At 43.2% G+C, this 15,123-nt stretch overlaps 1 protein-coding gene across 1 annotated transcript in view; it reads right to left on the bottom strand.

Moving 5' to 3' along the window:
• The window catches only part of LYPD8 (LY6/PLAUR domain containing 8), a 10,428-nt gene extending 4,801 nt beyond the window's left edge, over positions 1-5,627 (bottom strand). Inside the window, exons 1-4 of the mRNA XM_029941558.1 lie at positions 5,593-5,627; positions 3,337-3,445; positions 2,835-2,954; positions 834-1,001 (exon numbers count right to left, since the gene is read on the bottom strand). Coding sequence (XP_029797418.1) covers positions 834-1,001; positions 2,835-2,954; positions 3,337-3,433 — 385 coding nt within the window. The 5' untranslated portion in view covers positions 3,434-3,445; positions 5,593-5,627. The remainder of the gene's footprint in view (positions 1-833; positions 1,002-2,834; positions 2,955-3,336; positions 3,446-5,592) is intronic.
• Between the last annotated feature and the right edge of the window lie 9,496 nt (positions 5,628-15,123).

The following is a 15,123-nucleotide window of genomic DNA, read 5'->3' as shown; positions in this document are numbered from 1 at the left end:
GAGAGAGAGAGAGAGAGAGAGAGAGAGAGAGAGAGAGAGAGAGAGAGAGAGCGCGCTTTGGTATAGACCAACAGTTCTCAAATTATGGTCCAAGAAATTGTGAGAATCCCCAAGAACCTTTCAGGGAGTCCACAAGGTCAAAACCATTTTCACGATAGTACTAAGATGTTCATTGCCTCTTTTACTCTCTTGCTCTCATGAATGTACAGTAGAGTTTTTGAAATGCTACATGATATGAGAGATTGCAGCAGATTAAATGCACAATCAAATCTAAGAACCCAGTTGTTTTCTGTTAAACCAGAAACCAAAGAGGTTTGGTTTTCTTACTAAATATTATGCTTTTGGTTTGGAAGATATGCTTTTTTCTATTTAAAATGTTATTAATGTTAACATGTAGGTTTATTATTTTTTAATGAGCTCCATAAATATTTAAAATTTTTATTTTAGAAAGTCTTTTAATTTTTAAATTTTCCAATGCAGTAAATACTGATCGTATGGTTCACAGAAATTAAAGTTCTCTGGAGTTTGCAATAATTTTTAAGACCTACAGTCTTAAAATAGAGCCTGAGACCACAAAACTTGAGAACTCATATAACCATTGAATTCCATACAACTTGGACGCTGTGGTTTCTGTCTGTACTTAGAAAAGAGGAAAGCATGACAGTAGTGGTGGTTTTCCCATGTAATTGTTATAAGTCCGTTATTGATGTCACCCAGAGATGTACTGAAGCTCTTGGACTTCAGATGTTTCCCCAGAGGGTGAGCACCACAGGTGGCAAAGGAAGGACAGGGTCAGATGGACACAGGGAGGTTGGCACAGTGCCAGCACCCACCCAGAGCATCACTGATGTCATTGCACTCCTTCCCTTGGCAACACTGCCTTGTAAAACGGAAGCGTTCTCCATCAGACACGTGGACAGTGAAAGCTTCAACCGTGTCTCTCCCTTCCGTGCAGTTCTCTGCAGAGCAGGCCTTATCCTGGTATAATGCAATGGCTGACACTGCACAAAGACAAACACAGAAGGTCATCCCTGGGTGCTGAAGCTTCCGAGAGGACAGGGATCCTGAATAGTGACTGCTTCAAGCAACAGTAGAAAACATACCCTCAGTTCAATGTGATTTCAGAGACACTGGGGAGAGTTTCCTAAAAAAGAAAAATCTTTCCCCATGAGGTAGTTCCTTCCTTTAGCAGGAGACTGGCAGAGATGCAGGCTAAATTTCAGGTCAAAGACTGTTGAGGAGCTTGAAAATGGTGGTCCAGGCCAGTATTTCAGAGTACACTGATCAATCTTAGCCTCTTGAAAAATGGCCAAGCAGACATGATGGTCCTAAGTGCAATCTGATGTTAAACCTGAATACAGTCAAGCTTCAGGATTAGAGCTATCTGATATGGTAGTTAGCAGCTATATGTGGCTATTTAAAATTCAGCTCCTCAGTCATATAACCACATTTTAAGTGAGCAATAGCCATGCGAGGCTATTATATAAGACTGCATTGATGTACATATTTCCATTATTGAAGAAAGATCTACTGAGAAGCATGGCTCCAATTTGAGGAAAATATCAGGAATAGGGGAAGAAAGAAATGACATCACAAAGAAGCAATTAACCCAAGCCAGAATATGAGACAAAGACAGAACTATAGGACACATGGTCCAGTCTCTCCAACAGATCAATGGAATTGAACAAAAACAACAACAAAATGATGATACCTGTTACAAAACAAACTGGACATAATAGATCTGACAAAAAAATACAGTGTGGGGATTTTGTTTATAAACAAACTCTAATACATTAAATATAACACAACATCTGAAACATTGAGACCTTTTTAAGATGATCTGCTTATTAGAAGAAATTAAAGAATTCCAGATAATTTTCTTAGGCATATAATAGTATGGTAGTTATGTAAAAAGAAAAAAAAAGTCCTTATCAGAGATGAATAGTGAAGTATTTTTAGGTGAAATTACATGACATCTAAGTTTGTTTTAAAATACTATTGCAGGGGTGCCTGGGTGGCCCAGTTGATTAAGCATCCAAATTTGGCTCAGGTCATGATCTTACAGTTCATGAGTTCGAGCCCCACATTGGGCTCTGTGCTGACAATTCACAGCCTGCTTGGGATTCTCTCTCTGTACCCCTCTCTCTTTGCCCCTCTCCCACTTGTGCTCTCTCCCCCACATCTCTCTCTCTCTAAAAATAAATAAATTTTTAAATAAAAAAATAAATTTCAAAGAAAAATAAAATATTATTGCAAACAAAAGCAAAAAATTGATTATTGACACAATAACGTAACCAAGATAGTCGTTACATGGCAATGCATTATACTCTTCTTCCTGCTTTTGTGCATATTTGAAAATGCCCATAATAAAAAGCTGAAAAGAAATCTAAGTGCTCTGAGAGAGAGGTAACACTCATGCCAGCACAACACCGTGGGAGGCAGTATGCACGACAGTATGCTGGATCTGGAACAGGAATAAGCATTAAGAGAGAGAAAAGGGGGGCAGACAGATTGAAGAAGGCAAGCAACCAGTGCAAATTTCCTCCTTTGTAATTTACTAGGACCTGCCCCTGCTTCTCATATCCGCTAATGGAGGTCCAGAAGGAGGTTTCAGTCAAGGACAGCAATTCCAAAAAGCCACAAGGGCTTGTCAGTTTGCTCTTGCATTCTCATCTGGCTTCTGCGTTTGTTCTTCTGGAAGGCATCTCCATGACCCCATCTCTCTCTTTGCACAGCTGGGCCTTTTCTCAGCCTCCTTTTCTTCCCTTGCCACCCTCTCCAGCTCTTTCGCCATGCAAATCCCAGAAATGGGGGTTATAGCATCCTAGACTCACCTAGAGAAGAGTTGGCCAAGAAACTGGTACAGCTGACATTGGCACCTGAGGGACACTCAGTGATTTTGCTGTTGACACAGGAGTCTGTCACTGAATTACACTGCACACAACTCAGGGATTCTGGGAAGACAAGATGTCCAGCATTGTCAACATTCAGGAGACACTTATAGAGTGTACTCTGGAAAAAGCACCACATCCACTCAAGGTAAAGGAATAACTGGGATGGCATCTCTTCCCTCTGGCATCCCCCAAACTTGAGGCTGTGAGATGGAGCCACCCCTATTACTTTCTCTCCACTGTCCACCATTTTTCAATGAGAAGACCCACAGCACAGAGCGGCTCCATTGACACTGGTGTGCACAGAAGGTCTCCCATTATCCACTGACCACACGTTGACATGATAGGCCACATGAGAGAACCCCAGAGCAACAAGACTGAGAAGACTTTGATGAGGTTTGAAAAGAGGTCTTCATTCCCAAAGGGTGTCATTGTTTTCCCTCACCGACAGCTGTTACCACCAGTGCTGCGATGGTACAGGTAAGGAGGATGCCCTTCATGGTGCTGGATCTGGTGTCTCTCAAGGACAGGACTGTGGCCATACAGCCGTAAGCCTGAAGAAACACAAAGAAGGGTCTTGGAACATCCCCTCGTTGTAGTCATATTTTTGACAAGCCAAGCAACAGCCCATCCTTGTGAAAGAAAGAATCAGCAGAGTCAGCTGGGAGCACAGAGCTGTGGTACAGTATCCCCACTGTCCTTTTATCTGCATCAGTCCAGGTTCCCCCATCCTGGATGCCTGCAGAAGCATCTCCACACAGATACAAAACACAGACTGCACATTTCCCACAGAGCCACTTCAGGGCAAGCAGATGATTTCCAGCCCCACTGGGAATAGGATCCAGGAAGAAATCTGGGGTCTCCCGTCCCAGTGCATAATGTAAACCTCAGCTAATATCTGACCTCATACACTAATTCTGGGCCTCGTTGCTAGTTGTCATCACCACCCCAATGGACAGACACCTACTGAACACTTACTCTATTCCAAGCACTCTATATTCTTTAATTCAGGTAATGCCTCCACCCTAGCAGACAGGTACTATTATTAGCATCACCCTCATCATGGGAAAAATAAAGTCCCAAACAGTTTAAATAAATCACTCAGAGTCAAGGTCACATTCCTGGGAGGTGATGGAGCTGGGGTTGGCTCAGGCCTCTAACCACCACCCACACTGACTGTAACACATGTGGGTCCAAGAGACCCAGGCCCGAACCAACCAGCCTACAGGACTGAACAAGAGGCTCCAGCACACCGATCTTTCAGTGTCCACCAGTCATCTGATAGCCACGGTTTCTCTGTATTCATTAGGACCCTGAATCAGAGCCCCCAGAATTTCATCTTGCCCATGTATCATAGGAGCAAGGAGGGGAAGTTTCTGGCTCTGCATGGAGTTCTTCCTGATTGTTGGCTCATTTATCCTATAAATCTATAGAAACAGTATAAATTTAAGTAACATGTGGTTACTTAAATTTAGATTCATTGAAGGAATGAAAGAAAAAAAAAACACATTCTGTTTCTCAGTCACCTGGCTAGTGATGGCTTATTGTCCAGCTTTGGAACATTTCCTTCATTATGGAAAGTCCCAACGTGAAATGTGGCACTCAGCAGGCGGGAAACTTATAGACAGAGAGATAATGAACGCTCCCCCAAATTCACTCAGCTTGTTAGGACAAAACTGGGACTTCATTCCGAATCTTCCCAGCTCCAAAGCTGAGTTGCACCATGACAGGGGGAACTGACCTTTACCTAGGAGCTGCAGCCTGCCTCCTACCTCTCCCCTGTCCACACCACACACACCACTGTAACTATGATACTTTAGTTGAGTTATTAGGAGCTGATGAAAAGGAAAAGAAACTAGTTCAACCAAGGGAAGTAGATGGGCCCATCTATTATCTAATTGCCACAAAATGTAGAAAACCAAGGAGAAAAATTAAGTATGTCTGGTTTGGAGCTTGTGGCAGATGTTCTCTTCCTTGTGCCCTGCATGGCCCCATGCCCAATCACACCACCAGGCCCCAGGAACCCCAGTAGGGAAGAGGCTTAAGGGGGTGAGGCTCCTGGGAAGGGCTTTCTCAAGACTTGTGAGTGTAGAGGAGGAGGGAAGGGGGGGAAGATGTGAGTGTAAAGTGACCATAGCAGCCATGTCTGGTACATAAATCACTTCTCCTTGTGGCATAAACATGATTATTAGCCTCATTTTCAAAGGGAAATAAAGTAGGCCCAGAGAGAGATCAAGATCCAGTCCAGGTACAGGTGGCAGAGAGTCAGAGCCTGGAAGTGGCAAGAACTTGGGCCCTGCTTGTCACCTCTGAAGAGAGAAACCAGTGAGGTGGAGGTTGGGGCAGGGACCTCATATGGAAAATGAGAACATGTAGCATCTGAAAAACCCCTTTGCAAAGTACTTCCTTCCACTCTTCCTGTCACTCGATATTTTCAATAGCTTGAGAGGGTCCTGCTACAATTGCTTTCACTTTATACACAGGCAAGCAGAGGTCACAGCAGGTATGAAAAGGACACAGCACCACACTGAGAGCAAACCCCACAATGCACACATCTGTCCTCTCCAAGCTTCCCACTCCTGAGTGTTGCTAAAGGAGCCAGAGCCATGAGATTTCCCTGGCCCCAGCCACCCTCACAATGCCCTTCCCTTGGTTTCAGCTTCTCCCAAGTTGGCCCCCAAGTTTGGCTTCAGCCCCTCACCTTCAGAGTCTGGCCTGGAGACTGCCCTGCAGAAGGTGGATCCCAGCAGAAGATTAGAGCAGGTGTATGAAGGGCCTTATATAGCAGGTGACTGCACAATCAGAAAGCACAGCTGCCTGCAGGGAGGGGCTTCTGGGTCAGGCTGGACTCTGCCCAGCCACAGGGCCACAGGCAGCTAACTCCTTTGGTATCTCTGCAGTTCGTCAACTCTTGGAGGCCTCCAGAATTTGGGTGCAACTTTGGTTAAGGCCTGCCTTTAGCAAAACATGCAAGAGAGTAAGGTGTGTCTTGGGCATGGTCTTATACTAGCTGTGGCCCACTGAATAGATTCCAGTATCTGTTAATAAATCACAAGCATCACATTATATCAGCCTGTTAAAGCAGTCATCTTGATTAGCCCATTTACACATGAGAAAACAAAGGCACAGAAGAGAAAGGTAAGAGACTTTACCGAGGTCATACAGCTCAGGCAGCACCAGAACTCAAAATCAGGCCATGTAGGATCCATGCAGCTCAGGAAATGGAGGTCAGGCCCTGTAGGGGCCTCACTAAGATTCAGGGTCCTTTAGCCAAGATGAGGGTAAACCTACTGTGCAGCCTCACAGGGTAGAGGGGTCACAAAACACTTGCTTGCATCATGTCCTACACACCTGTGTGAGGGACCCACAAGCACTGCTGCTACCACCACCAAAACTCCAGGTCATCCAGCTTCCCCATCTGAGAAGCCACTATTGATGAGAACCTGGGCTGGCACCTCCCAGCAGCCTCACATTGTGCCATTGGTGCTCCTGGCTTTGAGTGCAAACTGCAGTTACCTGACTTTTTCTTCTTTCTGCTGTCCCTGCCACCTCAGACATACACATGCACACTCAGGCTCATATTGGCATATGTACAAACTCAGACATATATTCACACACATAAATCACAGGCATACATACACACACACACACACACACACACACACACACACACACACACACAAAGGCATGCACATCCATATAGACACCACCACCACCACCACCACACATCACACCAACATCTCCAGCCTGCATTTAAACCTGGAGTTCTCTCTTCTGGAAATATCTCTTTATTTTTAGAGAAAGAGAGAGCATGAGCTAGGGAGGAGCAGAAAGAGAGAGAAACAGAGGATCCCAAGTCCTGACACAGGGCTCCATTATGAGATGTGGTGCTCAATCTCACGAACCATTAGAACCAAAATCAATAGTCAGATGCTTAACTGACTGAGCACCCAGGTGCCTTGAAAATACCTCTTATCCATTTGACCTACTCAGTCACTCAGCTTTCCCTCCTTTTCCCAAGCTCATGCATTCATTCAACAAAAATTGTTTTTGCACTATGCATCAGGTCTGCTCCAGGAATTTGGGAGGTATCTGAGCAAAGACACAGAGACTGCTCCCCTAGAGTGTTGTCTTGAGTGTAAGACAGAAAACATAAATAAAGTTATAAGTAAGCAAATTACAGGGTAGATTAGAATGTGGTGACTGCTCTGACAAAAAGACAGAGGAAAGCAAAAGCAAAGATGAAGGACCAAGCATGCTGGGGGACACGGGATTCAATTTTAAATAGTGAGGTCTGCATTGCTCTCATGGAGAAGGTGAAATTTGGGTCGTCTTTATAAGCAGAGCCTCTGGCCATCCCTTGTTTTCTCTTGTTCTCTCTTTCTGCCCTCAGGATGGCTATAGCAGCATCTTCCTAAACAAAGGCAAGTCCCTCCATAACACAATTTGTTCTGTCTTCACTCCAGCCACCTGGGACAGCCCAGTGGGAGACATGGTAGCAGGAGCAGCCAGTGAGATGTGGGTGAAAGAAAAATCCTATGCACTGGACTTTCCCCAACCAAAGATAGAGAACTTTAAAGGCACAATAACAGCCCCAGGGGCCACTCTGGCAACACACTGAGAACTGGCAGGGAGAATCAGGTTATTCTACCTTAATCCTTTTCAGAAGCATCAGATGCCCAGGCAAATGGGCCAAAGGCAACCAGGAAGGTGTAGATCTGAATCCAGACTTTGCCTCTCTTGCTACATAAGTTACTAATTAATCTGTCTCACAGGGCCTGAGTTCCCCATCTATAAAATGGGAACATCAGACCCTGAAGAAATGCTTGCTGGTCACTTATTTCCTCCTGGATTCCTCACCCCACCCGACTGTGTTTTTTCTAATGTCATGTAACAACAATGGCATGGGAGATGGGAATTGATCTTGTGTGATGTAGTTGCAGCCCTGGAGCTCGGCTGTACACAGCTATTCACAGCAGTCCTGGATTTGCCCTACCCAATTCTAGAGAGTATGTGTAGATGGGTATCATAAACCCCCTTGACAGATGAGGAGGCTGAGCCCCAGAGAGGCCTATCCTTTAGGCCTTCAGACCCCTTAGCCAACATTCTTTCCACTCCAACATGATTCATGTGAGGCTAGCCTCTGTCCCTGGGGTTGGGAACATTGACCCACCTTCCCTCTTCCCTTTTCTTCTCTGTCATCAGCATGGGATTATCAAAACTAGAAATCTGGAATCAGTCACCAAACATTATAAAAATGACCCCAAAAGGAGACCCTCCTGACTAGCCAACAAGTCCAGGGACCCAAGAGAAGCAGGGCCTCAACACATAGTCTAACTTTTTCTCCTAAACTAAGGACACTGGGCATGCCTCATGCACCCTGGCTCTGTTATCACCTTAAAAGAGAACAAAGTTGGCCGTCCATATGACCATTAAGCAAGGACAATCTAAAAGTAATCCAGATATTGGAGAGTCTCTCTGGGGTGTTAACCTGAAACCCATGTGGGAAATGTGTTTCCTAAACCATCAGTAAATCTTGGTGATGAGTTCTCGGAGAAGTGTACTCCATTTCCCATTTTAGAATAAATATGCAGAGGTGAGCACGGTCAGGGCAGGATATCCAGAGCAGAAATTCCAATAGGGTTCCAAGCAAAAACTCAGCTAAGTGTCCAAATTGAGAACCTTCACCCATGTTCCACCTGCTTTCCATCTGTGTTTGCTTCAGGGAGCTTTCATTGCCTGGCTTGTTCCTCCAGCATGGAAATGTTAAAATGAACTAAAATCATTAAATTACTCTTCCAAGTATTCCTGACATGCAAACACCACTCAGGGAAAATGGGAATGCTTTGAGAGATAAGCCTCTCCAATAGTCCATCCCTGTGCAAGATAACAGTCCCTGAGTCTTCCCCATCTGTCAAATGGAAAAAGCAATCCCACCTAATTCTTAAGAATTCTTCTGAGGCTTAAAGGAAATCACTCAGGCCGACATTTAGTATGTACCTATCATGTCGAAAGGGTTCCAAAAACTATGGTTCCCACTGCCATCACTTTATGAGCTTATACCAGTGACATCATAGCATGGGAGAATATACAAAGCCACACAGAGCAGGGGCTAAGGTGAAGCCTGACCCCAGAGTGATCTTCTGCCACTTACCAATTGATTGAGCTTAAACAGCTCATTACTCATTCTCTGAGTCTTGGTTTCTTCATCTGAAAGAAAAGGAGATCCACAATACCCAACTTGTCATAAAGATTAAGAGAAATGCCATGAGGTTTTTTCACAATGCATATACTATAATAAATCTAGCCTGAGAAAATGTGCCCATTATTATCATTAACTCAGCCAGTCAAAGTTTACCTGGGCTTTCTTTGTGGCAGGCAACCTGTCTAGCACTAAATTCATAATTATCTCAGGACATTTTCAACATGACCGTTTCCCTATAAATTCCTGGCTCTAAATACAAGGCATATTTGAAGAATTGTTGCATCTGACATTCTATAAAGCCAGTTTGTTTGCCTGATCTACTATTGTGGACCTCACTGGACTAATGAGGAAAACAAAGCCCAACAGACCGGCCTCCATTTGTGATTGACATCTGACTGGCTTGACATCTGGCTACACCAGTTATTAGCTCTGTAACCTTGCTTAGAATTCTCAGCATCTCCATCAAAACAAAAGGAGAGAAATGCCTATTTCACACAGACGCTGACTCACACAGTGGCTGACACACAAAAAGCACTGAATTAAAATGGCTGCTCCTTTCCCCCTATCCTTTCTCTGACAGTTAAGACCTACATGTACTAATTTATTCAAAAAATATGTATTAGTGCCTTTATGCCAAGCACTGGGTAGTGGGAATACAAAGTTAATGAAATGGATGACATCCTTGCCCTCCCTAAGATTTCAGCTGATGACAACAACAAACAAGGAAACATATTTTTTAAATACAAGTAAATAGACAAATAGATATATTTGAAAATTGAAGAATTGAGATGGAAATAAAATGGTAGCTGAGATAGGAAAGAATGGGGTTAAGGCTAGGAGACCCCTCGCATAAGTGAGAAGGAGCCAGGCAAGGGAAGGAGGTCAGATGACTTCCAGAAGAGGACAAAAAGCATGACCAAAAAAGGCTTGTTGGTGAACAAGAACATGCCTTAAGGGACTGAGCAAAGGAATACCAGTTTATGGAAGAATCACAAAGTCAGTATTCACACCCTCCTAAGTTCATTTCAATATTTTGTGTTGGTTCTTCTCACAAGAAGCTTAGATTAGGTGCAAAGAGCACTAGACTTGTGGCAGAAGATGGGTGTTCAAACTTAGTTTTGCGATTTACTAGCGATTGTGTTAACTTTTCTCCATGAGTCACAATTTCCTTATTTAGAAGATGGTAATAACTACCAGGAAGAAAATGCATGGTGACCTCCTGCCTCTCATCTATAAAACATAAAGAGAAATAATTCTCCACTGGCTACATCCCTTAAACATCATGCCAAGGTTATTGCATCCATGTGGGGCTGAGTTAAAGTCATGTTGACAGGAAGATGCACTTTCTTGATATAACACTGAATTACCTTGTATTGGGAAGAATATTAACACCCACTTTTGCCCTCTGCCTACTAAGCGAGGTAAACTTCAGGCATTTCCACTATTGAGGAGTCTGAACTGAATCTGTTTACCTACCTTCCACTCTTCAGAACCAGAAACCCTGAACAGAAAATGGCCTCCATTAGCAGCTACTCAAAGTGATGGTACTGGAGAGACTTTTGAAAGAAACAAAGGAAGAGGTGGTTCATATCCCTTGTTATGCGGTGGAGTTTAATTTCACTGGGGAATGGGAAATATATATACATATACAAGAGTGGAAGCTTCAGTAAAGGAGACAGAGGGATGGAAATTGGGGAGAGGCAAGGAAAGGTAGACCCAGAAGTAAGAAGGATCATTCAGGACCTTCCTTCCCTCCTTCTGCCTTCTCTGTGAGGCCCAGCACAAAAGTTAGTTGACCCAGAATCTTTCTGGATGTAGTTGTCTGCTCACCAATCTGTCACTGAATGCTCCTCCACCAAAATGCAACACTGGCCAATGTCATTAAGTTGTAATAAATAGTTTCAAAGCACTCTGGTGATGGTGATCACAAATGGTAGTGCTGTTTTTTAGTATGTGTCTTTCTTTTACCATAATTTCTTTTCAAAATAAAATCTAGAAACCCTATGGAAGTTCCAGATGTTTGCTTGGGAGTCCCTAGGGCACGCACCTAATTTTTTTGTTCCATCTGTTCTAAAGACAGCAGCTAGAATGGAGAAGAGTTGAGAAAGACTGTCAGGACTAAAGGAAGAAACAAACAGGGACAAAGGCAGCTAAAAACAGCAAGTCATAAGACTATCTCTTGTAGCTTGCTTCCAAGGGTGTGTCTATTGACTCATGGGTATAAGGGCAGGCTTCCCATGTCTTTGTGATTCATTCAAATGGAATGTTCATTTAGGAATATGATGCCATTTCAGACGATTAAATGAATTATTAAAGGATGAAACTGAAAAGTCTATGTTGATATTGGTTACAATAATAGAGTTTGGAACATAGAGCTGGTTTCTTTTTCAGGTTCTCTTGGGCTATGTGACTTTAATTCATGTCCTCCCCCCTTTTGTACCCCAGGAAAGTACTATAAGTGCAGAATTCAGTCTACTTTCAAGTTTATTATTCTAACAGAGCTAACTACTCTGGGGTTTGAAGCCCCAGAATTCAAGTCTTTTTTTCTGAATCCAAATGCAGTCATTAAGATTAGGAAGATGGTAGAGTAGGAAGAGGACCCTATGCTTGCCTTGTCACTCAAATACAACTAGATAAATATCAAATCATTCTGAACACCTAACAAACCAATCTGAGGACTGAGAGACCAGACTCCACAACCAGAAGGAGAAGAGAGGCTATATTGTGGAAGCTTAGGAGGTGTGGAAATGTGATTTTGGAGAGGCAAAGATTGTGGCCACTGTGGAGGGGAGGGATCCCTGATCATGAACAGAGTAAAAGAGAGAGAAACAGAGACACAGAGACAGAGAGAGACAGAGGATGAAAAGAGAGAGAGAAGTGCACAGGGGATTGCATGGGAAAAACATTTTCCCAAAATCATTGTCTAGGAAAATTAGAAGGACTGATTAGCATGAGGTTTTACAGCCATCAGAGCTCAAAGACTGAAATTTCAAAAGTCTCTGCCATGGCCTGGTGGAGCCTGGAGGGTACGTTGGTGCTCCTGTGGGAAAGGAGGGAAAGGCCTGGGAGCAGACAGGGAAATTTGAGGACAGCCTGGGATGCACTAGAAGAGCTATTTCCCCCTTACTGGAGCACATCAAGGAGAGGTGGCAAAAGAACTGTTGTGTGCTATTATACTATCCAGCCCCTTAGTATAGGGGCAGAGACACCTGTGGAGAGCAGCTAATCTGGACACCGGCTTTTTACTGCATTTTATACACCAAGATCCTGCTAGATGGTGCGACTGCACTTCTGGGACAAACAGGCACTAGCCCCAGCACAGCACAGCAACACCCTCACCAGAGTATCAGCATGGGGTCCGGGCCAGGCCCCTAAATGTGGAGTTTTGAAACACAGACAGCATGCCTGAGATAAAACACAGTTGTACTAGACTTCCATGTGAGTAGATTGACTGAACACAGAGTGTAGGCAGGCATCTGGGACATGAAGGAAGACAATTCACTCTTCCATGAGGGCTTCCCAAACAGCAGCAGGCACCATCCCCCCTCCCCAGGAATAAGGAAGAGAGATGTTACCATTTTTCTCCCCCATCCATCAGCATGGACTGACATCAGTGAGCAACATAGCACCAAAAATGGAGGCTTGAGCTGCCTACACCAAGTCCCACCCCCCTGCATTCTGCAGGTGCTTCTTTGCTAAAGAAAGTGTGCCTGAAAACCAGAACAATGGTCTCTTCCACAAGACCAGCAAACCGCCCCCCCTCCACACACACACACACCAAGTCTACTGACCATAAACTGCTATAAAGCTTCAGCTCTAGGGGAAATAGAATCAGAACTCCTTTACCAAGCAAATCAGAGCATACATTGTTAAAACTCACCACACACTAGCCAAGGTCCAAACACTCCCCACAGGAGGCAGGGAGAAAACTTACTGAGGGCTAACTAAGGAAAAAAGCAGCCAAAACACAGCAGCAGAGTGCACACAGCATGCACCAGAAACATTTCCTTAAGTCCAGGTCCTGGATGGTATATGACTCTTCTTACCAAAGCCATTACTCTCAGGAGCAGGATACAAAACAGGCTTTTCTAACACAGAGAAAAAGACAGAGACCTAGACAAAATGCCAAGATGGAGGAAGTCATCCCAAAGAAAGGACAAGAGGAGGCATGGCCAGGGATCAAATAAATACAGATATAAGTAATATGCCTGAACCAGAATTTAACAACGACAATCATAGGGGGTACTTATGTGGCTCAGTTGGTTAAGCGTTGGACTTAAGCCCAAGTCATGATCTCACAGTTTGTGAGTTTGAACCCCACATCAGGCGTTGTACTGAAAATATGGAGCCTGCTTGGGATTTTCTCTCCCTCTTTCTCTGCCCTGCCCTTCCCCACTCATATTCTCTCTCTCTTTCTCTGTCAAAATATATAAATAAATGAAAAAATAAAAAAAATTAAAACAAGAACATAAGGATACATAGAAGACTTCAGGGAGTTCCTTACTGCAAAGATTAAAAACTAATCAGACCAAATTTTTATTATTTTATTTTATTTATTTTAATATAATTTATTGTCAAATTGGCTAACATACAGTGTGTATAGTGTGCTCTTCCCAACAATTGCACTCCTCAATGCCCATCACCCATTTTTCACTCTCCCTCAGACTCAGTTTGTTCTCTGTATTTAAAAGTCTCTTTTGGCTTGCCTTCATCCCTCTCTGTTTGTAACTATTTTTCTCCTTCCCTCACCCATGGTCTTCTGTTACATTTCTAAAGTTCCACATATGAGTGAAAACATATGATATCTGTCTTCTGCTAACTAACTTATTTCACTTAGCATAATACCTTCCAGTTCCATCCACATGGCTTCAAATGGCATAATTTCATTCTTTCTCATTGCCAAATAGTATCCCATTGTATATATAAACCACATCTTCTTTATCCATTCATCAGTTGATGACCATTTAGGCTATTTCCATACTTTGGCTATTGTTGAAAGAGCTGCTATAAACATTGGGGTACATGTACCTCTATGAATCAGCATTCCTGTATCCTTTGGATGGTTTCCCAGTAGTGCTATTGCTGGGTTGTGGGGTAGTTCTATTTTTAATTTTTTGAGAAACTTCCACACTGTTTTTCAGAGCAGCCACATCAGTTTGCATTCCCACCAACAGTGCAAGAAGGTCCCTGTTTCTTCACATCCTCTCCAGGATCTGTTGTTTCTTCAGTTGTTAATTTTAACCACTCTTACTGGTGTGAGTTGGTATCTCAGTGTGGTTTGGATTTGTATTTCTCTGATGATGAATAACACTGAGCATCATTTCATGCATCTATTAACCATCTGGATGTCTTCTTTGGAAAAGTGTCTATTCATATCTTCTACCCTTTTCTTCCCTGGATTATTTGTTTTCTGAGTGTTGAACTTGGTTCTTAAGAGATTTGGGATAGTAATATTTTATCCTATATGTCATTTGCAAATATCTTTTTCCATTCCATTGCCTGCATTTTAGGTTTGTTGATTGTTTCCTTTGCAGTGCAGAAGCTTTTTATCTTGATGAGGTCCCAATAGTTCATTTTTGCTTTTAATTCCTTTGTCTTTGGAGATGTGTCAAGCAAGAAATTGCTGAGGCTGAGGTCAAAAAGGTTGTTGCCTGCTTTCTCCTCTAGGAGTTTGATGGTTTCCTGTCTCACATTTAGGTCTTTCATCCATTTTGAGTTTATATTTGTCTATGGTGTAAGAAAGTGGTTTAGTTTCATTTTTCTTCATGTTGCTGTCCAGTTCTCCCAGCACCATTTGTTGAAGAGATGTCTTTTTTCCATTGTATACTCTTTCCTGCTTTGCCTGAGATAACTTAGCCATACATTTGTGGGTCCAAGTCTGGGTTCTCTATTCTATTCCATTGGTCTATGTATCTGATTTTGTGCCAATACCATACTGTCTTGATAATTACTGCTTTGTAGTTGAGGCTAGAGTCTGGATTGTGAAGCTTCCCACTTTGCTTTTCTTCTTCAGTATTACTTTGGCTA

Source organism: Suricata suricatta, chromosome 6, assembly GCF_006229205.1.
Source record: "Suricata suricatta isolate VVHF042 chromosome 6, meerkat_22Aug2017_6uvM2_HiC, whole genome shotgun sequence".
NCBI classification, from domain to species: Eukaryota; Metazoa; Chordata; class Mammalia; order Carnivora; family Herpestidae; genus Suricata; species Suricata suricatta.
Note: the sequence above shows the minus strand (reverse complement) of the source record. Positions and strands in the feature narration are given on the sequence as shown.